Here is a 25,576-nt window from a genome sequence, read left to right on the forward strand (position 1 = left end):
TTTTAGGTCTTGTAACCAGCAGTAGCCATAAACATTTTCAATATCTGAGAAAAACGCTTCAGATTCCTTAAAGACTTTAATGAAATCAAACATCATAGTAGTAAAAACAAACGTTTCATGCTAAATTGTGACTTGTGGCATCACCAGAAGACAGACACCATTTTTCTGGTTCTCACGTGCACTCATAAGGGGACAATAAAAATTAAATGAGAAAACTTAGAGCTGCTTCTTTTTTTCCGTATTCTTGATTGATTCAGGCAATAATGGAAAGCAATAAGCCTGATGCTTCCAAACTTGCTGAAAATAGCTGAGAGGGCTGGTTTTACAATTTTCGTTTGTGAATCATGTTAGTCTATTGTGTGACGATATTCGCTCTAAACCGTAACTTTAAAGTTTACACTACTGTGGTGAAAGGGATTTAGATGCAGAAATTCACTGAAAATTGCTCCTGGGGTGAATCCAGAGCCACGGTGGAGTGCAGAATTTTTCAGAAATTAGCCTTGTGCATACAAAATTTCCTTTCTCCCCACAGAAATGGGCTGCAGTGCTGCTAGCTGCCAGCAGAGCCCAGCTAGCACACAGAAGACACTGCAAGAGGGAAATGGAGGAGGAGGGCGCCTAGAGGGTTCTTGGTAGCTGTGGTTCCCAGCATGCCGTGAGGGAATGAGATGGCAGTTCACAGGAAATGCGCTGTAAGCCTGGGATGGAGCATCAGGCTTTCTCCCTCTGGGTCTCTGGGGAAAGGAGAAAGGGAAGGGAAGTGTCTCTGGACAGGAGTGTGGGGGAGACAGTTAGCTCTGGGTGGGGGGGATACAGGTATCTGGGCAAGGAAAGACACTTGGCTGAGTTCAGGAGGGGAGGTGCAGCTGGTGCCTTGGAACAAGGGTGACCATGTGGCTGAGCTCCGCAGGGAGGAGATGTAGGTATCTTGGAAAGGGGCATGGCTGTGTTCTGGTGGTGGGGGAGGAGGTCAGGTGTGTTGGAAGGGGGAGGCCCTGTGGCTTGGTTTTGTGGGACAGGAAGTGTGGGTGTCTGCCCCCTGCCCCAACTGGTTACTGCGGTTGGGGGAATAGGGCAGAGAAAGAGACGGTGGGCTGTCACACAGGTTTCTTTAACTCTCTCTTTTTGGGGTGGAGAGTTTCTTATGTGTGTCTGTAATGTTATAGATATACTCGCCAATAGGTACTTTGAACTAAATTACCAAAAGAGCTGGAACAGCCCTTATTAGTGGTGGTTGACAATTTGCAGAATTTTAAAATACTATGCATGGAAGTTTTAATTTTTTGGCTCAGAATGTCCCCAGGAGTACAACGTGGCTATGTAAATAGGGCTATCAGCTAGAATGTGCTTTCATCCGCTGAGCTGTTCTTTGAAGTAAATTAGTTTAAAATACTTGTCTTGACATTGAATAGCAAAGCATTTTCCAATAGAATAAGCTTGTTATCAAAGGTACATTTATTTGCCTCTGAACGCTGTATGGCCTATTGGGTATCAGACAAGAAGTATGAGCCTGTGTCACCTTCATAACTTCTTAGGTCATGAATGTTGGCAAGTTGTTTTGTTTAAAATCTGATAAAAGTTTTCTATAGGTGAGAGAATTTTCTGTCTTCAATGTGACTCTTTTGCAGTGAGTTAAGCATCAAGTTAATTAGTAAGTCATGTAACTATGCTTTAGCTGTTAGCATGCAGGTTTGAGCCAAAAAACCTATGAATTATTTCACCCTAGTGAACTATTTGTTTTGTGGCTAATAAAATTGTTTTCTACCTTGCAGCAAGCAAATTGATGCTATTTTAGGTTGTCTAGTTGGAAACCAAGTTTTTAAAGAGAGTTAGCAACATGAAATCGTCCCGGTGTTCAATGGGCGCTTTTAGGAAGAATGGTTTGAAGTAACCATATTCACATTTCCACCAAATGGGTTTTATTTTTCCACCCAAAGCAATGTAGGTCTAAACACATGATACTAAGAAATTGCAAGTCAAGCTGTTTGGGAACAGCTTTAAGGACAAACAAAATGCCTATTTCACTATGCTATTGTATCCCAAAAATAAAAGAGAATTTTGATCTGTCTTGTTCCCTCTGGAACTCAGTGTACGTTGATCTGTGTTTAACTTAGCACACTTAAAAAGTTGACCCTATTTCAGTAAGTGTGCAGGCTTAGTTATTCTTGATGGGCAGCTCTGTTTATGTTTTTGTTCGTCTGAATTTTCCCTTTTGTCTCCGAGAGTTGTTTGCACATCTCACAAAAGTTTTCTCTTGGGCTGGATGCAGGTGCAGGTTGTCGACACTTTGAGAACAAAATGTCATTCTAAACAGAAAACAGAAAATATTAGTTACCTCTTTTGGCCATTTCTTTGTATAAATGTTCTCTTCCCCAGAGTATTCTTGATTTCACCTCCTTTTTCTGCTTTTTTATAAGATACCTAATTGTTTTCATCTGCTTTTAATTATAAACGTACATCTGGCAGCCAGATATTCAGAACAGGCTAAGGGGGAGTAAATAGTTTTCTGGCTGTAAATAGTCCCATGTAAATGGTTTACTGCTTCTGTATTTTCTTTCTGATCTTTCATGTTTTATGCCAGTTCTCATGAGTCTAATCTTCATTGGGAAGAATTCCCCGCCACTATCTTTTAGTGCTCTGTCACTATCAATGGTGGCATGCTAGCAAAGGCAGGTTGCTGATGGCCATTGCTGGGCTCAAACAGGTCATGTAGACCTGTTCTAATAGTTAGAAAATATAGTGCTTAAAACATCGGCAGCTGCCTGGACCCTGCACTAGTTTTCCCACTCTTGTTACTCCATGTGATTCTGAAATGTTAAAAGCGATCAATGGACATGTTAGTGACAGTATCTTTGTATAAGTGCAGCCAAAATAACTTTTGGGGCTGTGAGGATGAGTTCTCAAAGGCAGATGCCTTTCTGTGAACATCCTTCCTCTTCTCTTTAAAAAGCACTATTGAAAAAGCATTCACTGATAAGTGTCTCCATCTTCTGCACCAAGGGAAAACCTAGCACATGGATGCATTGCCAACAAAGGTTTCAAAGGATCAGAAATGTGGATATGAAACTAGAGTCAGCTGTTGATTTGAGTGTCTGGGTTGCGGGTTGTGTTCTACTGTATTTAAAATCTGTAATTCCCAATATGCTAATGATTTAAATTGATGCAGTTGGGTCTCTCTAAGGCAATTTTGGTAAGTGATTTAAAATACACTCCCGCTTCTCTTTCAAATATTTCCCCTTGGTATTCCAGTGCTTCCTTTTGGAAACACCAAGTAAGTTTTCACTTATCTCAAAGCTCTGTTTCAGCAACAGTGTTATTAAAGTTCCCCTGAACTTCCAGATTTCATAGAAAGAGGATAGCACCTCATTATCACCTATTAAAATGCCTTCGGTGTCAACTCCCAGTTCCACAACCAAAAAATAATGCCAGAGGTCACTGTGTATCTAAGACACCTACTGAGCGTTGCAATGCCAACCCCCATAGCCTGAGCTGCTCCAGGGGACTCTTAGGGAGCACACAAGTACTGTAATTCTTTTGAACTATTTTGAGAGTTGTCTTTCAGCATGTTACTGGTGCATGCACACAACAGTGGGGAAGAACCTTCCTCTTCAGAAAAACCTTTCAAATTGAGCAAACACACATTACTCTCACATTCTGTACCCATGTTCTTAAACTATCAAAGCGCCAGTTGAACCTTGTCTCTCTGTTATCCCCGATGCCTCCGACTCTCCATTTTTATCCTAACTTAGCTAAGTCAGTACTGAACTGGGTCCGTTACAATTTTCATACCAACAGGAGATGTCATACACTCAGGATTAACACACGATGGCAGGATCAAGTTGGAGAAGCTCTTCTGTGAAGAGGATCATATTTATAACATAAATGCTTGGAGTGAGAGGAGCACAAAGACTCTGGTCAGGTAAATGTTTATATATTTTTTTAGTTCAGGGTGGAAGTGTTCAGTCTCATTCCTCTTTCAAAATCTGCAGAGAAGACTTTTCCCTAATACAGGCTGAACCTCTCTAGTCCAGCACACACTAATCTGGCAACATCCATAATCTGGTAAGATTTTAGTTAGCTTGATAACCACTTATGGGTGTGGCCAAGTTTCCTGGGGTCCCATAAAGTTTGTTTCCAGCCACCAGTCCTGGCTCTCAGTGTTCTACGTTGTTATTTAGCCATAATTTATCCCTTAATGTCTTCTAAGACCCTAGTAAACAGTGGAAGTGTTGGTAATGCTGCTAGACAGTATTGACCTCCTGTGGTCTGTTAAATTCTCCTGTTTGGCATTGGTCAGGTCCCAAGGGGTGCTGGACTAGAGAGGTTCAACCTGTACCACCGATGACCAAAGGCAGCTTGCTTTTCTTTTTTTTCGTTTAAGTAGATCGCCCCGTCAGAGTCCCTGGGGACCACACAATAGGTTTTGAAAAGTGCACGTTGTTAACCAATGTTAACTCTGTAAAGACAACCCGCCACCATCACCTGCCCCTATGATAACTCCTCTCAGAGAAAAGAGGGTGTAACCTACAACATGCCCAGAAGGTCAACGTTGGGGAAAGCAAATTTCAGAGCTGTGCAGTCTCCTCTCTACACATTCGTTAAGTTCATTGAACACAAGGCCTCTGTTTTCTGACAGATTTTTTTTTCACATTAACTTATTTTTCCCTGGTTCCGTCTCTGACTGGTGAGCTGCTACTACTACTTTGTGTGCAGTATAAAAACGTGTGTCATGGACCCTGCATGGTTGGCTAGTGTGTTAATGAATCTATTCCCTACCGAGAGAGAGTGGAATTTCCCTGCTGAGTTAAGTTTTCACATACACAAAATCTGGAGAGGAAGTGCACCATCCCTAACAACATGGCTCCCTGCCTGTGATTGGCAGGCACTCCTGCACTCTGTGCTGCTGTTTTTGCGGTGCTGTAGACAAAGCAATGAGTGTTGTCAGGCAAACAATAGAAACATCAGGTGCTGTTTGCTGAGAGCTAGATTGTCTGGAGTAAAATCTTCCAAATGCAAGGGGCAGTTTCCTGCTTTTCCAAAGTTATTGCATTGTTTGTCTAGACAAACCTTTACAATACCAACTTATATTTGTGAAATTGCTTGACTTCAAAATTTCAGCCAGAAGACTGCTAGTAATATTTGTAATGATGGCCGCTGCTGAAACCTTTGAGACCTAGCCATTTTAACTAAGGTTAAATGGGAACAAACTGTCCTACCTTGCAGAAGGACAGTGACCCGAAAGGCACAATTATAGTGCCCTTGCTTCTCAGAGGTCAGGGAAGGGCACCAATGATACCTATTGCAGGTTACTGAGGACACCCCTAACACCTGCAGATATTTTTATAGCTGACCTGGAACAATGCTTCCTTAGCTCTTGTCCTCCAGCGCTCCTCCTTTACTTGCACTACATTGATGACATCATCATCATCATTTGGACCCATGGGAAAGAGGATGTTGAAGACTTCCACCATGATTTCAACAGTTTCCACCCCACCATCAACCTGAGCCTGGACCAGTCCACAAAAAAGATACACTTCCTGGACTCTACAGTGCAAATTAGTGAGGGTTACACAAACACCACTCTATACTGGAAACCTACTGACAGCTATACTTACTTTTGTGCCTCCAACTTCCATCCAGGGCACACCACAAGGTACAACTGTATTTGTTGCAATCCCTTAGATACACAAACATGTACAAGACCTTTACCAAGCTTTCCTAAAACTACAGTACCCACCTGAGGGAGTGAGGAAACAGATTGACAGAGCCAGACGTGTACCCAGCAGCTACCTGCTACAAGACAGGCCCAACAAGAAAAAGGTCAGAACACCACTGGCCCTCACCTACAGCCCCCAGCTAAAACCTCTCCAATGATCTACAACCCATCCTGGGCAATGATCCCTCACTCTCACAGATCTTGGGAGGCAAGCCAGTCCTTGCCTACAGATAGCTTGCCAACCTGAAGCAAATTCTCGCCAGCAGCTATATATACACCACATCACAGTAACTCTAACTCAAGAACCAATCCCTGCAACAAACCTCAGTGCCAAATCTGCCCGCATATCTACACCAGTGACACCATCACAAGACCTAACCACATTGGCCACGCCGTCAGGGGCCCATTCACCTGCACATCTACTAATGTTATATATGGCATCATGTGCTAGCAATGCCCCTCTGCCATATACATTGGCCAAACTGGACAGTCTCTACATAAAAGAATAAATGGACACAAATCAGGCATCAGGCATGGTAACATCCCAAAAAAAAAAATAAACCAAACCAAACCAAAAAACCCATAGAACACTTCAATCTCCCTGGACACTCAGTAGCAGATTTAAAAATAGCCATCCTGCAGCAACAAGAACAACAAACTTCAAAAACAAACTTCAAAGAGAAGCTGCAGAGATGCAATTCATTTGCAAATTTGACACCATCAATTTAGGTCCGAACAAAGACTGGGAATGGCTGGACAACTACAAAAGCAGTTTCTCCTTTCTTGGTGTTCACCTGCACATCAGCTACCAGAAGTGGGCCACATCCTCCCTGACTGAATTGATCTCATTAACTCTGGCCCTCTTTTTGATTGGTAACTCCCTCCTTTTCTTGTGCCTATATATTTATACCTGCCTTTGAAATTTCCACTACATGCATCTGAAGATGAGGGTCTTTACTCACAAAAGCTTATGCACCAATAAATCTTTGTCTGTAAGGTGCCACAGGACTTCTCATTGTTTTTGGGGAATAGAGACTAACACAGCTACCCCTCTGATATTTCGTCATGAATGAATGCAAGCAAAGGATTAACCCTTACAGAAACAAATCTCAGCAGGAGTTGGTGAGATAAGCTAATGGGAGGGAGAGAGACTTTTTTGAACTGAGAACAATTGCAGTTGAAGAGGTCTTTTGCCTGTGTGGCCGATACAACAGGGACAGAGAAATGATTGCTCTCAAGCAGTTAGAATGAATCCAGTAAATATGCGGACCATTTCAAAATCAGCCATAGATATGTAAGTAGAAGGAAAATGTATAGTTAGATGCAATCAGGTTATGGTTATTTTGGATTTGGTGTGGACTATCTTTTTTTCAGTGGCTCTGGTTAATGATTTGATTCCTTCTGATGTAATCTGTACTTCTAAACTGAATCCCAGGGAAGTAATACTCTGCGCTGCAACTGGTATGATTTATTTTCTCTTGTTTGGTGAATAAATTATTATTTTTAAGAATTGAGTTGATTCCTGTGTCCTAGAAAAGGGTCTGTGTATGCCTTAAGCTAAAAGGCCAGTTATCAAATTACAGCTCTTTGTTTCCAAGTTCTCTCCTAAGGGAGGGAAGAAGCTGGAGTATACCCTACTGGAGGCCATTCTCAAGTGTGTCTTCCTGGATTAAGGGGTTTCTGTTTTCTACTTGGTGGTGGCAGATGCCCACCAGGGTCAGGAAATCTGTGACCTTGGGAACTTTTTTTAAGCAGAGCCTTTTCTAGGCAAAGTGTGTTAAGTTTGTGTGGGGTCTCACTTTCTGCACTCAGAGTGTGGAGGGGGGAACAGCCCTGACATATCTGCAGAGTGACAGTTCTCTGGTGCTGTTTTGAAAGAGAAATTAGACTGAATGCTTCCAACCTGAAGAAAAAAAATTATATAAATATGGCAGTGCAATGCATGATCTGACATGCCCCCGGAAGTTCGTGATGCCCATGGGTATGTGCAGCTCCAGGGAGGACTGAGTGATTCAGGGCTTTGCAGAAGGGCGGCTCAGCCAGGGCAAGGCTAACCCAGATGGCTACTCATATTAACTCTGCCTTGAAGACATACTTAGAGGGCTCAAAGCAAGTTGCTAGGTAGGGTGTGACTTCCAAAGAACTCAGCTGGTGATGAGGCTGTTGGCAGAGACCAGGAGTCCACTCGTAGCTAACAAGTATTTAAGAAGTTCAGTTTTAGGCCTGACAAATATCCTGTGATTTTGTATTTTTCAGGCCTGGGCATATCTAAAAGTGTGTGCTAATCCTTGCATTCGGCTCTCTTTACAATCACAACTGGATTCCTGATACTGCTGTGTCACCCTCCTCATATTTGACATACAAAATATGAACAGAGTAAGGACTCCTTCTGCTGATATGTAAGCAGTGAAAATCAAACCCACTCCCCTCACCTTCCATCGCTACAAAGCTGTTTGTGCTGAGTTTGTAAGATCTTTTGCAACTCTTTGTCCCATTCACTGATGTATTTTAAACTCACATGGGAGACACAAGAGTGATAGATAGACACAGTGAATTGGAATTAAGTGAGGTTGATATGTCAAAATTTGTAGTCTTAGTTATTTTCTCTCTAGTCCAGGGGTGAAAGTAAAATTATTTTTTCACAGGATGGGGGATGGAGCACACCAGCTAAGGAGGGGGGGAGTGGGAGAACATGTGACCACCCCATGTGACTCTGCCTTGCCAAAAGACCGTGGCCGCCTCCTCCTCCTCCACTTCTCTCTTCACCTCACATTATTTGGGCAGGTGAGGCTCAGTGTTCCTTGAAAGCAGGGCGCTTTTGTGGCCACTCAGGAGAAATTCAGATGCCGACTAGCAGAGCGCCCACAGTTAGGTTTTGTGTTTCTATTGGTGGTGCACATTTACATATCTCAGTGCACATAAAATTTACTCAACATGTGGATGGGAAAATACTAGCAGGAACATTGGTTGGGGGGCAGTTGGGAAAAGGAACAGAACACCAGAAGTTCCTCCAGCTGCTGTACCACTTTCAACTCGTCCCTTATGCCCTGTTCTCCTGTGGGGCTGATGCCATATAGAGAGGGCTGGAGCAGCAGGAGCTCTGTGGAGGTGCTGGGAGCAGAAAGAGTGACGGCTTTCTGATATGCCATACTAACTATAAATAGGTGGTATGGCATACTCAACTTTGCTGGACACTTTCTTGCTAGTACAGTGTACCTGGCCATACCTGCTGTGGCACACCACAGGCTGCATGCTACAAGAGCCTGGTGGGAGGAAAGTATGGTGGGAGATGGATCAATGCCTTTTTGTTCCCCACCTAGGCTCACAGAGAGTATGGCCCAGCAGCCAGGGCAGGCAGCTGGGACTCATTAAGAACCAGCCTGCAACAGAAGCTAATCAGACCCCTGCTAAGGCCTTCTGGCTCACTACAAAAGGCTTCCCCTACCACCATCCTCCCCCCTCAACCACGCACACCAGGTAGAAGAGGAGAAAGAGATGAGAAGCGGACCAAGAATAGAGGCTGGAGGACTGAGGTTCAGAAAAGAGAAGTTGCTCAGCCTGGTACAGGGGGAAGGTGCTAGAGGGAAGTGGTAGGAGAAATGGCGCAGGGAAAAGCTGTTGTGTTTGGGACAGAAGAGCCCCAACAGCTGCCTCTCATCGCGGGTCACTGGGCAAGAGTCCAGACTAGTGGGCAGGCCTGGACTCTCCCCACGCTTTCCCTGGAGAGCCACTCTAGTGGAAGGATGGGGTATGAGAACCTCCTGAAGGGGACTTGCTCCTGCCTTTGTGACTTGCCTATTGTGAGAATGGCTCGGTAAGTGTGGACTCTTGCCTCTGGAAAGACCCAAGACAGCGGAACGGCCACCATGAATCTCTGAGACACACATTAAAATCTGCCAAGAAGCACAGAACCCCTACGGGGCGACCAGGGACTTGTCACATGGCCAACTTTTACCTCTGCTCTGATCAGTCAAGATATATGCCCAATCTACTGCTTAATTGCCCCCAAAAGTGACTTCTATCACACTTACTTCTCTTGTGTTTCTCCTGCTTTGACTCTTATGGTCTTCACAATGAGTCCTGGTTGACGTTTGCCCTTTGTCCAGGGGATGATTGTTTGAACTGTGTCCCAGATATTTGCCCAAACTGCAGTTCCTTCCCATTTGAATTTGATCATCATCAGCTCACCAATGTCTATGTCCAGCGTGATGAGGAAAGTGTAGGTTTTATTTCCTGTAATGCCTTCAACACTGTAAAAACAAAACCATAATAAGTGATCAGGACCCTGAACAATGCTTTCTGGATTAGAGGTTTAGCTATGAACAAGTAGAGCAAATGACACCAATATCTAAACAACACTTGAAAATTGATTTTTCTTCCAGCGAGTTTTCACTGTAAACACTCTTGTGAGATTCTACACCAGTGGCACATTTACAATGAATATAAAGTTGTACTCTTCCCACTTATACACTGGTGAGTACATTAGCCACCAAGCTACTGATGACATTATTTGTTCTTTGCTATCTGTCCTTTAGGAGCTCCAGTCATGGACACAGACCCCAAAGCGCTAGGTCCTGCACAAACACAGAAGAATAACTCAGGTGCTGCCTCAAAGACCTTACTTGACGGAGTTACGCTTTTCTTTAATCCCTGTCCATACAGGTAGGGACCAAAGTGAATGGTGAGGGCAGCTCCCTTCCATTGCTAAAATCAGAAGAAGAATTTCCTTTCTCGCTGATCTAGGGTTCACAGCTCCTTGAGAGATTTCACTCTCCCAGGGAGGGTGAAGAGATTGAAATGGGAGTAGCCTGGCCTATTTGTAGAGCAGCAGCAACTCCTGGCAGGAGAAGAAAAGACTTCTCCAAATGGAGTTCTTTTGTCCTCTTCTTCACTACAGGAAGGTCTGTCTCACCCGCTGCCCCCACCTCCCTCCTGGCAGACAAAAGGCACATACCGAATACCTAGATTTTGTGGAAAACCCCTCATTAGACCTGTCCCTAGACTGGTTTAAATTTCAGGGAATTACAACAGATGTTTCAGCATTTCTCCAGAAATGACCTTTCTAGTTCCCATATCCTTTTACACCAATCCAGAGTTTCTGTAGTGGTCAAGTCCAAATGCCATATGGCAATGGAAGTGGGGAGCACTAGCAGGATGTCCTTCACCCCACTCTCCACACAAACACACCGTCTTTGTGGTTAGTTGGCGATAGCCCTAGTGGCAGAGGCACCTTTTGGGATATAGTCTTCTCCTATCTCTAGTCTCTCCTCCTTCCTGAACTCTGTCACCACACAAAGATTTTGTACAGTGTCTCCATATGTTGTTCAGAGTCATGACAACAGCCACCACACTCTGCACAAAATAGACCCAGTGTTCTGCAGCTGCTCACCATGGGCTGGATGGGACATGGCTGGAGAGAGTGCTGTACTCTAAGTTCAGGAAAACCTCCATGATTGACTCGATCATTCTACAGTGGCCTTTCATACCCAAACAGGCACAAAGCTTTCGAAAGGTTTTCTTGTATGATTGCCAGTTTGTCTCTATTGAAGGTTGTACTAAACCAGGTCATTCAGAAACAATGATGCAAATTCATTTTATAAGTTAGCAAATGTGGTGGCCTTTTCCAACATCAATACAACAGGGCTTTTATGTCTAGTACTCACAGTGTGATGGGGAGATTTTCAGCATCATCTTTCGTGCCGGTCAGAGAGACAGTAAAAGTTGGTTCTACCTGCTTCTCTTGAATTTCATTGATGAAGTGTATCTTGAATTGATAATGGTAAACTGCGCAGGAGAAGAAATTGCAAGGTGAGTCATGGTCATACAGGCAGCTTAATCACAGAGTCTCAGAATATTGCATTTTAGAGTAGACACTTTTCCCTTTTATTCATTGTACTAAATGCACTGATCGCCATTAAAAGGTCAACACTGTCAATCATTGCCACTGCTACCTTTAGGGAGTGGTGTAGAGCCAGGTGTGGAGGGAAAGAATTTTCTCTGGGAAATCTTTCAAATTTCATAAGATTTTATTTTGAGACTTTCTGATGTGTCTCACACAGAGCACACAGGCAGTTCCTGGTTTCCTGTCCCTGGATTCTGTATACTTACATAAATGCAAATCCTCTCCTGGACTGGGAAGGGTGGTGGTGTATTCACACTGATTGAGAATTCAGTTCTGGACATCGGCCTTCCTCACTGTGATTGTCTGGAAAGTCTCCCAGCTAAACAGAAGACTGTTCTTGATGGCATAATGATACTTTATGCTTAACATGCATCTGTTCACAATATGACTTTGTCTAACATGTTGCAGTAAGAACTACGTCATTATTGCTGTGAGGTTTGATGGATTGTCAGAGAAGAGGGTTTGGGAAAGTCTTTGAACTGAAAACAGTGATGCAGTTGTGAGTGGCTCAGATATCAGTGTATTTGTCATGTGCAGCTCACATGTAGTAGCAAACTGCAGAAAATCATTGCCTGTGTGCACAAATTGTGCCCTACAGCTTTGAATGTCCAACTCTGTCTCTCCTCTCCCCAGGCATATGATCAGAAGTCATGCTAACAGAAGTAGTTTCATTTACTGCGGAGAAGTCATTATCAGCTGATGAAAACATTCATAGAATATCAGAGGATTTGTGAGCACAACAACTCTCTACCTTCAGTACATCAGCTGACTTTAAATTAAGAAACATAACACTGATGAGTAAGAGAGCCTTGTTGGTATCCCCATAACATTGAGCCCTCTGGGCACATGTCTTCCAGGCTGGGGCTCAGAAGGGGACAGTGTAGGTCTGCTCATGTCAGTCTTACACTGACCTTGTGCACGTGGGGGAATTTTCCCTGGACCTTGCCCTTCCTATGTGGCTCCTGTATACTGCTTGCAGCAGCATGTAGGGGCTGGAGAGGTGCCTAGAATGGGTCCCTTAGCTGGTTTGGCTAAGTATCCAAACTCATTCATCTAGTAATCTATCATTTTAATCTGCAGACACCATATATCAGACCACACTGATCAGACTGCCCCTCTTACAACTTCAGGTTAACAAACACTGTGCTCATAAATGTGAAATTAAATCTGAGCCTGCACTGATCTTGGAGACGTGGGAAGGAGGCTTATGGTACTACAGTAAATGCTTTCATATTTAGCAGCCCTGGGACCTGGAGGTTGCCAGATATTCAAATATTCTGCATAATAGAGAGGTATACCTAGCAACTCATAACACTAAAGAAAAACAAAATTAGATATTAAGAAACAAGCAAAAATGTACGCTGAGTACTTTATTTACCAACAACAGTAGCATTGCTCACTGTAGACTTACACTGTATTTACTGTATTTATTTGTATTTACTTTCACTTTACTGTACTTATGGAAAGTGTAAATCAAATTTACTTATGGTTAAAATGCTGTTTATTTGAGAGTTCTTGATAATAGAATGCTGGGTATGAAAGCGTTTACTGTAAATACTAATACAGTAAACTAATACTAATAGTAATACAACATTTGTGAGGGTTTGGTGTTGAGAACCCCCGTGAATGCTGAATTTCACGAATACGGTGAAGTGGCAGGTGCTAGTGCTCCCTGCCTTGAGCCCCAGCTATGTGGTGGCTGCCGGCGCTCTCGTCCGGAGCCCCAAGAAGAGGCAGCTTGGGGCAGCCAGCTTGAAGCAGCCGCATGCGAATAATTGAATTTGCAAACATTAAGTTCCCGAATGTGGGGACCTTGCTGTATATTTCTGCAGCAGCTGGCAGCAAAAACCTTTTCACAGTTCCGACAGAAGGAAAGGTTTTCTTTCCCTTAGCCATCTGTTGGATGAGACCTGTAACAGAGGAGGAGACTAATTTTGGGCATTCACACCTCCAGGGCACGTTTAACAAGTGTTTATCCTGCTTAAATTATAGACCAGGTAATTACATATCATTACCCAATATTGCCTGATAGTTACAGCTTGGAAAGGTACTCGCTTCCTCTGCTTAAGCTTGAGATATAGAATCACACAGAATGGCTGCAGTTCAGGGGTGGGTGAGCAACTGCTCAGCATACATACATGCAGCGTGTGTGACATGTTGATCTTTCAGGATGAAGAATGTTATTTAAGTGTTATCTGCTTACAATGGCTGTCTTTCTAATGAAACCAGGCTAGCTTTCATTCCAGAGCATATGGTCACTAACTTGAAGAAAACATCCAGTTTCATAAAGCAACTTGGGTTATGAGGAAGAATAATACTGAGCTGCTTAATTATTTTCTGTCTTAGTTTTTCACATGATCTTTACAGCATTCTTGGGAAAGTTTTTTCATGATCACTTGATACAGATGCTTACACAGTTGTTGGACTGTTTTTCAGCTACTATGAAAGAAAACTTTTGTTAGGCATTGACCTTTCGCTATCTCAAAATTCTGTGAATGGCTTTTTCTTATTCTTTCCTTTCCTTTTTACATCAGGAATAGTTCCAGAAACTGAAATCTAACACCTCTTTAAAAGTGAAATTCAAGTCAATGGGAAGAACAGACTTTAGGCTCATGGTAAGAAAAGAGCTCAGCGTACCAGTAAGAACACAACACCAATGAGCTTTTCTTTTGCTAAAACACATTTATCAGTAGATTCCTTTCTGAAGAAGCAGTGTTTTTGCAAGCACCCCAAGGTGATCTTATCATGATGACCCAAAACAAAATTTTAGTTTGAAGAACAAGTGATGAGTGACTCTTGAGGGATGCCTAAAATTTCAAAAAGGCACCTGTCCCACAATGGCCAGTAAAGAGTTAATAGAAGCTTAGAGAGGCTGTGGCAAAAAGCAGCCAATAGGAGAGTGTGTGTTGGAAGCAGCCAATCAAGGCTAAGCAGGCTCATATAAAAAAGAGCCTCAGGGGCAGAGTAGAGCCATAGCTGCCCTGGAGCTTGAGGAGGGCATGCTGTGTTTGGAGAAGATGGTGACCTGTAGTGTCTTGCACAGGGCAATGTAGACAGGAGCCTCAGAAGAAGGGAAGGTGCTCCAGATGGGTTGCTGAGACTGACCAGGGAGTGGTGGCTACAAGGAAGTGGCCAAGGGAAGGATTGTGATAGTAGAGGCAAACAAATGCAGTGACTGCAATTTGGAGGTGCCCCTGGGCTTGGACTCAGAGTAGTGAGCAGGCTTGGGTTCCTCCCCCTACCACTGGGGAAGTGGCAGGGCAATTGGCTACAATCACCACTGGAGAAGTGGCTGGACTAGGAATGAAACTCCCAGATATTCACATGGCTGGAGAACTGAGCCACAAAGAGGATGCTGTGGTTCCTGCTTTTGTGGGAGAGGTTGGAAGTGGACTGTGAAGGAGGAGAGACTGGTTGCAGACAACAGATTGGGGTGCTGGCTTTGAGCTAATCCCCAAAACAGCCAGAAAGAGGCTCCCATCTCGTGGTGAATGGTGTACTCTGGGCCAGTCAGCTTCCCATGCAATTAAAAAATAAAACAGGAAATTCAGAAAATGTCAAGTGCTCTCCCCTCTTTCTTTTTAGTTCCTGTGAGCCTGGAGCCAGCAGACATCACCAAGAGGAGGAGGCGGAGCTGTTAGGTGGGAGGAAGGGGAGTAGTCAGTTCCTGGCTCCTCCTCCCACATCCTTCCCAAGCTGCCAGCCTCTGCCTTTCCTTCCCCTCTCTCCCTCCAGCTGCCTCCTGACTAACCAATGCCCTGTCATCTCCCACAGCTGTAGGGGTCAGGAATGGGATAGTGCATGTCTGCCTCCTGCTATTAAGTCATCTTAACTACTGTTAGAACTATTTGCAGGAAATGACCTGGACTGGAAGACTCAGAGCTGATTTCCAGAAGTAATTGGATGCCACCAAAGACCTTGCAGATGATGAAAATAATGGTTGTTCAACTTAGAGTTGCAAACTCCCACCTAATGACTGTCTACACTACAAGACCAGTTATGTCCACAGGCATGGTTACAGCACAATATCTCTTAAACATGGTTAAACCAAGACTAGTTCTATCTTGCAGTGTGGGTGGGATCTTACTGTGTTTCCAAGGCATGCTAGTGATTTGCACTATCCAAGTTTTGGCATTCATTGGAAACATGGCACCCAGCTACCCTGCAAGGTGGCACTGTGCCTTCACTGTGTTGTAACTCAGTGGTTCTTAACCTCTTCCATGACAGGACTTCCTTTATTGATAGGGAGATGGAAACAGTATGATGACTTTGAATCCTGACAGCTGTTCCCATCCTGTTGGCGGTCACAGTACCACAGCTGAGAACCCATATTGTCGTTAATATGGTAACCAGGTCCTTTGACAATTTTTATAGAGCAGATAGGCCTGTCTTCCAAACCTAGTCTCTATCAGAACTAGTTCTACTCTGGCCCCCAATAGTAATTAGTATAATTTTGTATGTTTTGGATCTAAGTTCAATTAGTGAGCTGTTCTACTGTGCTCCTGACAATCTGACTTAATGACGATGACACTAGAGTTCCAGTAGCTTCATTTCAGTTCTACAATTCCACCCTATAAAAGCCCCCACTATGCTGTTCTACCTTTTGTTTGAAAACTGATCATTTGTGTGTCTGCTATAGATTAATTACAGGTGAAATCTGTACCACAGTCAGAATGGGAGGTCTTACAGGTCTCCCTGAGCAATTGTGGAGTTTTTGGTTTGGCTGGGAGCCTGCATATGTTATACCAATTGTTCCCTTTGAGTTAGCTACAAGAAAATTCTGCAGACTGGGAACTGAGCAGTGTAGAAGCCATGAATCCACAGTTACTGTGCAGTATGCATGCAACATGCTTTCTCTTCCCATTAAAATACTAAGAAAGCTCTTGATGGAATGGCTGGGGTGAGGGGTCAGAACCCACTAGATTCACAGATCTCTGGACAAACTCAGTAGCTAAATCGATAATTTAAACGACTGTCAACAATGTTAAAATAACCCTAGTTAATCCTCTCACTTCATTGTCTAGTTGGGCTCCTTAGCACGTGTACCCACTAACCTTTGAAAGGCATGTGTGCTCGGGTCTTCAAAAAGAGCCGTCTGCTACGCTGGAGCCTCTCCTTTCGGATGTTGTAACCTAGAGTGTTGCATCGGTTTTTTCTACAACTGAGGCACATGCCTCTATCAAAGGTATGGATGTCGTTGCACCAGTAGGCCAGGCTTTGCTTATCGTCGTGCAGCAGGGAGTCAATGAACAGATGAACTGACCGTTCGTGTGCGCATTTCACTGTCTGAGTGATCCCTGGAAAACATAATTGCAGTACCACTTTACAATCCTGTGCTCTCACTTCCCATGCAAATGACAAAGCAGCATAGTAAGCTGCCATGTGAATCTTATGATCCTCCCCAGCACATTGTATTTACTCATAAAACCTATCAGTCATCCAATCCTCAGCAACACACTTGTTGATTTTATTTTATTCTGGCTACAAGCATCCAAACGTTGCCCAGCTGAGCTGGCAAATGTATCAGGAACTAATGTGCACAAAATAGAACAGATTGTATCCTTCCTTTTCATTAACAAAATTGGTCAGCTACAGGTACCAGAATGCCATGCCCCATCTTGATCTGATGAGCCTGGCTGTCCTGTATGGAACACAGAGCATGCTGTGATCTGTAGTCTTTTCAGACATCACATGAAAAATGACAGCCACTGTGGGCTGCATTGCAGAACGCTGGGCTGCATTTGGGCTGCTCGTGTTACACTTGCCATATCATACGCCTATTCAAGTGACAAACCCTCCTGATAAATCATATCTGCAGTTGCTGTTCTGCAGGAACAGTCTGAATGCATTCTAGCCATAGTAAATTATTGAGAAACAAGTCTGGCACTAAGGTACTTATTCTTCACTCTGCTATCTGCAGCCTCCAAATTAAAAGTCATTTGTAACCACCTTTTTCCTTAATATTACAGTTTTAGATCTTACTTTCCTCTCTGTGTGGCTAATGTACACCACGCTAAACTACAGAACACATTCTCACTCCTGAGCTTCCCAGCCCATATATGACTTCAGCAGCTATGAATTATCTCCTAGCTTTAGTTCTTGGTATTGCGAGACCAGCTGAAAATGTGAAATGCAGTGTGCTGGGCCACTCTGCTCTGTTCTGGAGCTTCAGCAAATCATTCTAATTGTCACTCTGCACAAGCACCTTGTCCTCTGGCGTTATATGGCAGAAGTAACAAACTGCTCTGGGGTGGCACTATACGTTTATGTTGAGCTACATGAGGACAGAGCTTCGCTATATAAAACATAGAGTATTACTTGTGTAATTGGAAAAACAGTCCTAGAGAGAGGGAGAGAGAGTCAGTTTGTCAACTTGGCAGAGTGGTGCCTGAGGGTCGTGGAAGAGGCAAGGTTCAGGGAGGAGGTTATTTGGGGGAGGTAAGTAATACAGCACTGTGTTTTATTTGATTTTTACATTAGTAATTGACTGTAACTGTGGCTGGCTTGATTAGGGTAAATTCTTCTCTTCCTTCAGTACCCAAAATAAGTGTTGTTGGCATCATTCCAAAATAGCACATAGTTAATACTGATTGAACCTCTCTCGTCTCACACCCTTGGGAAGTGACTAGTGCCACATGAGAGAATTTGTCGAACAATAGGAGGTCAATATTGTCAAGCATCTTACCAACACTTCCGCTGCTTGCTGGGCTCTTAGAAGATGTTTAGGGGGTAAATTACAGCTAAATAAAAGTACAGGACCAGTGGCTGGAAACAAACGTTATGGGTCCACAGGAAACTTGGCCACAAGCATAAGTGGTCTTCCAGCTAACTTAAATCATGCCAGATTATGGAAGTTGCTGGACAAGAGAGTGCCAGATTAGAGAGGTTCAGCCTGTAGAATGCTTATGTCATAATTTTCAGAGGTGCCAAGTGCCCATAGATCTCACTCAACTCCATGCAAATGGTGGGTGCTGAAAGCATCCTAAAAATCAGGGTTCTAGCTCAGGAAAGCTCCCTTTATAGCTTGTTGTTTATATTGGGGGATAGTTTAGGCTTTTTTATGACACAGACATTTAAAGTGTCTGAGCACTGCAGTCAGGCAAACTGATACGACAGAAAGCATGTCTTACCTGTGATGCCGTACTGTGCAATGTGATTATACACATGCATGAGGTGGCAGCCAGGTTGAAAGGTACCTCCATTGGGATAAAAGTCATAATGTGCCACTGGCTGCTTGATCCCGACACTGAGACCCATGTGCTGTTGAGTAAATGTATGAATTGCATCTACAAAGTTTGCATCATCTGGAGATAAACGGTCTGTGGGTGACATTCCTTCAAACAAAGGGCCAGCAGGGTCAAGGCCTACAAGAAATGCAAATAATCTGAGACATACAATAGATGGATTTGTTTTACTGAAAGTAGTTATGAAACGAATACCATACAATGGAGAAAATTACAGTTCAGAACCACCCAGACGCCCGCTTGTCTCCCTTATGCTAAGAAACAAGACTAGGGACAAAAAGGCCACCAATATGAGGAAAACAGCTTCACCCATAGGGTTAAAAGCAAACATAGATACTCATGAACCATAATTATTACATACATATGGACACTGTGATGAAGGGAGAGATGTTTGCTGTGGACAAGCCACATTCTGTTTGGGTGGTAGTTAGTTCATTTTGGTTTTTAAATCCTGCAAAGGTCATGCATGGCAGTGGCCATATTGCAGACAGGTGATCCACATTCAACTTGACTTGTACCCGACATTTGGGACCTGAGATTTTATGTTTGGTTTGTTTATAGAAAGGCTTTTCTGTCTGGTTAGTTATTTTCCAGCTTTGGACTGTTTTAGGTGTAGTTTATTAAATGTTGAATAGTAACAGAGAGGAAGTCGTGCTAGTCTATACACTTTCAAAACAAAGAGCAGTCAAGTAGCACTTTAAAGACTAGCAAAATAGTTTATTAGGTGAGCTTTCGTGGGACAGACCCACTTATGCTTATGTCTGAAGAAGTGGGTCTGTCCCACGAAAGCTCACGTAATAAACTGTTTTCCTTGTCTTTAAAGTGCTACTTGACTGCTCTTTGTTTTATTAAATGCTTTTCAAAAGTGTCTGTTATCACATTTGTTTCTGAGGTGTATTAAAAAATTATTTTAAAATGTCCCTTGTACATATTAGTTGTTTTTCTGTATCTAGGGGGCTAGTTACTCTGGGCCAAACTCTGCTCATCTTGTCTAATGGGAGCAGAAATGGCATGTGTATGAAAAGCAAAGAACAGTTGACTGTAATGGATGTGTTGCCCATTTCTGTAGATATTTTCTATCAGTGTTCAGTTTTATGGAGGTAATTGTTGCAAGGTTATTTTAGGGCTACTGGAGAATATACCTAATTATAATTAGAATGCATTTTAATATATTTTTGTTTCAATGGCTTCATGTACAAAACATGGTGAAAATAAACTGCACTCAGGGCTTTGATATCAGCTCATATACACAGGTGTAGATCATGTAAAATTAGCTACTTGGTATGAACAGGTTCAATAGGTGCTGGCATATGACACTGAATATAGGATCAGAATGGGGAGTTAAAATTATAGTTTGCAGTTTGCCTCATACCTAGCCAAAATAAAGTAAAATGTTTTTGTTCATAATCTAAACACTGCAGGTGATGTGGACCTTATTCACTATTTCTCTTCTAGTTTTTAAAAAAATTCCTTGTAACTTTACTTGGTTTGGTGCGAATAATCTCACACATTCATTCAAATTATACTCATGATTGGTATGATGATACCATAAGGCCAGAATGCCATTAGTCAGCAAAATCATGTGTAACAATTCACTTTCATATTTTATGTTTACTTTAAGGGATATTCTAATGACACAGTCTTTGTCAAATATAATCCTAGATTATAATTTTGTCATAAGGGACTTGACTTCAAGTCACTATGAAGAGAGAGACGGTCCAAATCTGAAAGCACAATTACAACCAGATAAGCTCCTTAATATAATTATATTTTAAAACATTGTTAATGAAGATGATATCACTGAGTAAGAATAATGAAGGCTGAGGGGAGAACAGTTGTTGGTAAGGTCAGCGATAAAGTGAAGTCAGAAATAAGTGGCTTAATCTGGGACATTGTCAGGAGTGTATATAAAGATAAAGGTTGAGATGAGAAATTAATAGGGAGCATGTGGCCAGCCGTATGGTTCTCAACTGAGTCCATTAAGATGGGGCTGAACACAGAGGAGCATTTTCTCACTTGCTCACCCTTCAACAGGAAAGAGTATATCAGCAATTCATGCTAGGCCTGGCCAAACTACTTATGGGTAAAATAAGCAGCATTTTGAACCTTTGCTCAAAACTTGAAACCATACTTGAGTAGAGTTATTTGGTTGATGCTTGAGCTCCTCTGCACTTCCTTGGCTTGGGCTGCAGATGGAAGATAACGTACAGTACAGGTTGAACCTCTCTAGTGCAGCACTTTCAGGACGGACTCGTGCTGAGCTATAGAATTTGCAGAACCATCGGAAGTCAATCTTGTCTAGCAGCATTAGCAGCACTTCTACTGCTTTCTGGGCTCTTAGAAGACATTTAGAGGTAAATTACAACTAAATAACAGCACAGAATACTGAGAGCCAGGGTGGATGGCCACACTCGTGGTAAGTGGATATCCATGTTGGATTATGGATGGTTCTGGATTGGAGGGGTTCAACTTGTTATGTTGCCAGGAAGATTCTGACTGTAATTCTTCCAATCAGAACCCAGAAGTACTGGCTAAACGAAGATCCTGTGCTTGGGAAAATTTTAGCACAATTTCTACACCTGTGGAGAAGCTCCAAACTCTCTCTAGCTCCTATTACAGCATAAACTTTTTGCAATGAGAAATTAGCTTCTTTTTCCATCTGCAACCTGAATAGAAGCTTAATTGCTAAATTCTGCTTCTTTGTTGGAAGTGGAGTCTGTTTGGCTGTTCTGATAAGGCCTCCTTTTGCACCACTCATCTCAATGGGAATTTTGCCAGAGACTTCAGTGGAAGCAGGATCGAGGCTCTAATTACCATTCCACTGCAGAAAATGAATAACTTCAAGAAAATGTTCTTTAAAAGAAGAATGGAACCATCAGTCAAGGCACAGCTAGTCCAAACTGGACTGTTTTTCACAGCCCTAAAAATACAGCAATTGCATATTTTGTTGTGGGAGCCCTTGCACAGGCATTGCCCAGCCAAGAGTAAGTACAGGTGTTACAGAGCCAAGAGACATATTTTCAGAATGGTGTACTTTGCCTTTAAATACCAAGCATTTTGGCAGACTCTAAATATGCTTCTCTTCCATTTATATCGCCGCTCATAACAGCTTCTCTCCAGGAAAAAGAGTCATGTGGTGATTATAGAAAATACATTTGGACGATGCGGTATCCTTCCTACAGATCTGTAGAAGGAGGCAGAGCCAGATACACCTCACACTGTTAGCAGGTGTTAACCCTTTCCTGGTAATATCCAGTGAGGTCTCCTTGTTCATTGAGCAGTGGTTTATTTTGACACCTAGGTATAAGGACGGTGTGAGCAAGTTCTTCAGGAATAGAGAATACAGGGCATAGAATGAATGGGGCCTGAGACAGGAATCCTGAGAGCAGTCATGCCTGGGGTAAAGGTATACGTTGAACTTTGCCTGTTTAACAAAGGTATAGGAGATAAGATAAACACCCCAGGAAGTGGGTATGTTTGGACCCTCGATTTTGTGTGGACTTCTAGTTTTGGTCAGGTTGGAGAAGGCGAATGGCCAGAAGGCTGAGAGAGAGAATCCCGTGTAAATCAGTTTTTTAAAAAAGAACATTCACCACAGTAGAAATGTCAAAGTATTGAACATCACAAAGTTTTCAGGGAATGACTTTTTACACTGAAATTAATTCATTTTGAGGCTGGAATGAATTTTGCAACAAATGTTAGTCGATTTCAAGGTCTGACAGAATGAATTTCACATCTAAAGGCAGTCAGCTTCGAGAGCAAAAGCTGGAGAGATCATAGTTTGGAGGCATTTTCATGATTTCTGCGCCCTCCGTAAAATCTTTCTTTACACAGGGCCTGACCCATATTACCTAATAATCAGAAGTGTTTTGCCCTAAGATTCCCCCTAGAAGCTGTAGTGGATATTCCGCAAACTGCAACCTATATGGAGCTTGAGGCCGACAGAGGTTGCTTTTTGCTCTTTCATAGTGGTGGCCTGAACAAACCTCTGTATTTAAGCTTCCAGTATTTGTTTTGGGGATCCAGTTCCCAATGACGGGTGTCTGTCTGGCTTCTGTTCAGCGCTACCATTCAGAGTGGAAGTAACTGAAATGTCTTCCAGCAGCTGCTCAGGACAGCGGGGTTGGAGGTTTGTGGGGTGCAGGTGTCAAGGCAGGAGGCTGTGGGTGTTGGGGGGCTCAGGGAAGGGAGCTTGTAGGGGGACTGCTGAGGAGGGGCTTGGGGCTGGGGCAGTCCCAGTTGCAATCAGTGACCTGCTCCCTGGTCCCAGCCAAAGGAGTTTTGTCTGTGGGCCTGTGGCATGCAGCAGTTGTGGCCGTGCAGAATATCCCCTGCCAGATACTCCCTTCCCACTCCCCCAAGGGCTGCAGCACAGGGCCCTAGCCTGAGAAGGCTCCCTTAGTTTGGGGTCCTGGGCTGCAGCCACTAAACCCCTGTGTTCCAGGCCAGCCCTTCCTCTCAGGGTGTGGGCAGCTCCATGTGCTGCTGTTCCTCCCCTTCCCCCCCAGCCCTGGACTGGAGCCATGTTGCCACACCCAGCCTCAAGCCCATGCCGCCCTTGCCCGCAGGCACTGCCCCCCACAGCTCCCATAGGACAGGAATTGTGGCCGATGGGAGCTGCAGGGAGGTGGCTGCAGGCTAAAATACCTCTCCCCCTATCACTACCTAACAGGAACTGCCCCACGTAAGCACGCTGCACCCCAATCCTTTGCCTCAGCTCTGCCTCCTGCTCTCCAAGTCCCTCCCAGGCCAGGCACTCCAGCCCTGAGCCTGCTCCAGCCCCTAGCTCCCACCTACACCCCACACACCCCTTCCAAACTCTTGTCCTGACCCCAAGGCCCTTAGACTCAGCCTGGAAACACCTCCTGCACCCCAAACACCTCACCCCCTCCCACAGCTGTCCTTCTGCCTGAACCTCCAGCCCCTGCCCGCAGTCCCCGCACACACGCTGAGCCCTTCATTTTTGGTTCCAACCTGCAGTCTAGTGAGCCCCACAAAATCTAATAGCTCTGGGCCCACAGAAGAGTTAATATGGCCCTGCTGCATGCCACAAGAATGGCATATGCCTACTTTGTGTCCAGCCAATGCAACACGGGGCCAGCAGGATAGGCTGGGAGCCCCACTGGGGGACAGCAGGAGCCCGGCTCCTGTAGCAGAGTGCTCCCTTTCTTCCAGTTGCAGTGCTCCGGGGTGCACCAGCCTATTTTCACCTTAGTTTATCCAGAACAATGGGCCTTCTTGGACCAAGGTGAATACCTTCAATAATTATATAACTACGAAAATACATGCCCAGAGAACAGTGTCAGCAGAACTTTCCATTTTTGACCCCTCATGTGAGTTAATTTTCACACACTTCCGCTGAATTAATGGGGATTGTTCAATTGTACAAAGTTGCTCATATTTCTTAGTATTTTCAGAATCAGGAGCTCAGTGATAAAATTTGGAATAATTATATTAGAAAACAAAAAAGCAGTCAAGTAGCGCTTTAAAGACTAACAAATTAGTCTTTTTAGACTAATTATTAGACTAAGTATTAGAAAAGTTGTACCCATTATGACTATAATTAATGCACTACATCATAGGTCTCCTGAACTTAATTACAAGAAAACTATTGGAAATCCAGTGTGAATATCACTGTTATAGTCTCACACAATCAATGGAAATAAATTGCTCGTTTTTTCAGAAAAAAATATATAGTTCTAATGTAAGCTGTAACATAAGGCTGTCAAGCATCAATACACTTGAGCAAAGAAGCTAGCTGGCTGTTCTATTAAAGTTACAAATATCTTTTTACCTGTAATTCTTCCAATCTTGTTTGTGCCACTAATATAACTGCCAGCAAACCCTGAAACATGAGCTCCAAGGCTGTACCCAATTAGATGAACATTGCTTCTGGAAAACTGAACAGATTCCTGGAAGACAGCAGCAGCTTGAATTAGGTGCATAAAAAAGTGAAAAGTAAACTGGTAGTTGCCATCTAAGAATTCCCATCAGTTACAAAACAAGCCAATTTGTGTTTTCATGCCAGAGGTCAAACAAGGTGATTTGGTCACAAAAGGAATTTGCTGGTTTTAACTTCTACTGAACAGGTGCATACCTCAGGAAACTGCCATACAATTAGGTATTATTGCTCACATACTCTGTTCAGGTAGGCCCGGGGTTGAAATCGTAGGGGCTTTATTGATCGTAATAAGAAACGTTGCAGGTGTGGTATTATCTGACTCTGCTTTCCAGTTGCTGGAATCTGGGTGTGTGTTCAATGTAGTGTAAAACAAACCCTTACGTATAGTGTCCTGTCACTCATACAGAGACACTGATGTATACTGTAAGCACAGTGTCCCAGCACTTGTCATCAGACGTGAAATGATACAGCAGGGTCATCTTTGGACTAATTTGTACACAAGGTATCTGATCTGAAACAAGCCTGCTGAAGCAGAAGGGCCTTGGGCACCTCACTCCTCCTGTTCAGTACTGCATGTTTCAGAGCTCCCTCCCGCACACTTGTCGGAGGCACATGTGTTTTCTAACTTGGAAAGAAATATGTGGTGTTTGTGTCTTGCAGATATATCCAAACCTTTCTGTGTGGACTGTACCTGATGCCATATTATTCTACTGTATCTCAGCCTTCATTAGAGAGAAGTACTGTGAGGGAAAATGGTAAATTCTTGTGAGGAAAATATATTCCTCGGAGATTACGCGTGGGAAAACTGAAAC

At 43.4% G+C, this 25,576-nt stretch overlaps 1 protein-coding gene across 3 annotated transcripts in view; it reads right to left on the bottom strand.

The window, feature by feature from the left end:
• Nucleotides 1-57: 57 nt before the first annotated feature.
• The window catches only part of LIPC (lipase C, hepatic type), a 96,729-nt gene continuing 71,210 nt past the window's right edge, over nucleotides 58-25,576 (bottom strand). For all 3 annotated transcript variants that reach the window (XM_075007063.1, XM_075007060.1, XM_075007062.1), the window contains exons 5-10: nucleotides 24,657-24,774; nucleotides 18,749-18,982; nucleotides 16,673-16,915; nucleotides 11,380-11,500; nucleotides 9,748-9,966; nucleotides 58-2,306 (exon numbers count right to left, since the gene is read on the bottom strand). In XM_075007063.1, coding sequence (XP_074863164.1) covers nucleotides 2,183-2,306; nucleotides 9,748-9,966; nucleotides 11,380-11,500; nucleotides 16,673-16,915; nucleotides 18,749-18,982; nucleotides 24,657-24,774 — 1,059 coding nt within the window. In that variant the 3' untranslated portion in view covers nucleotides 58-2,182. The remainder of the gene's footprint in view (nucleotides 2,307-9,747; nucleotides 9,967-11,379; nucleotides 11,501-16,672; nucleotides 16,916-18,748; nucleotides 18,983-24,656; nucleotides 24,775-25,576) is intronic.

The sequence above is a fragment of the Carettochelys insculpta genome, chromosome 12 (genome assembly GCF_033958435.1).
Source record: "Carettochelys insculpta isolate YL-2023 chromosome 12, ASM3395843v1, whole genome shotgun sequence".
Lineage (NCBI taxonomy): Eukaryota > Metazoa > Chordata > Testudines > Carettochelyidae > Carettochelys > Carettochelys insculpta.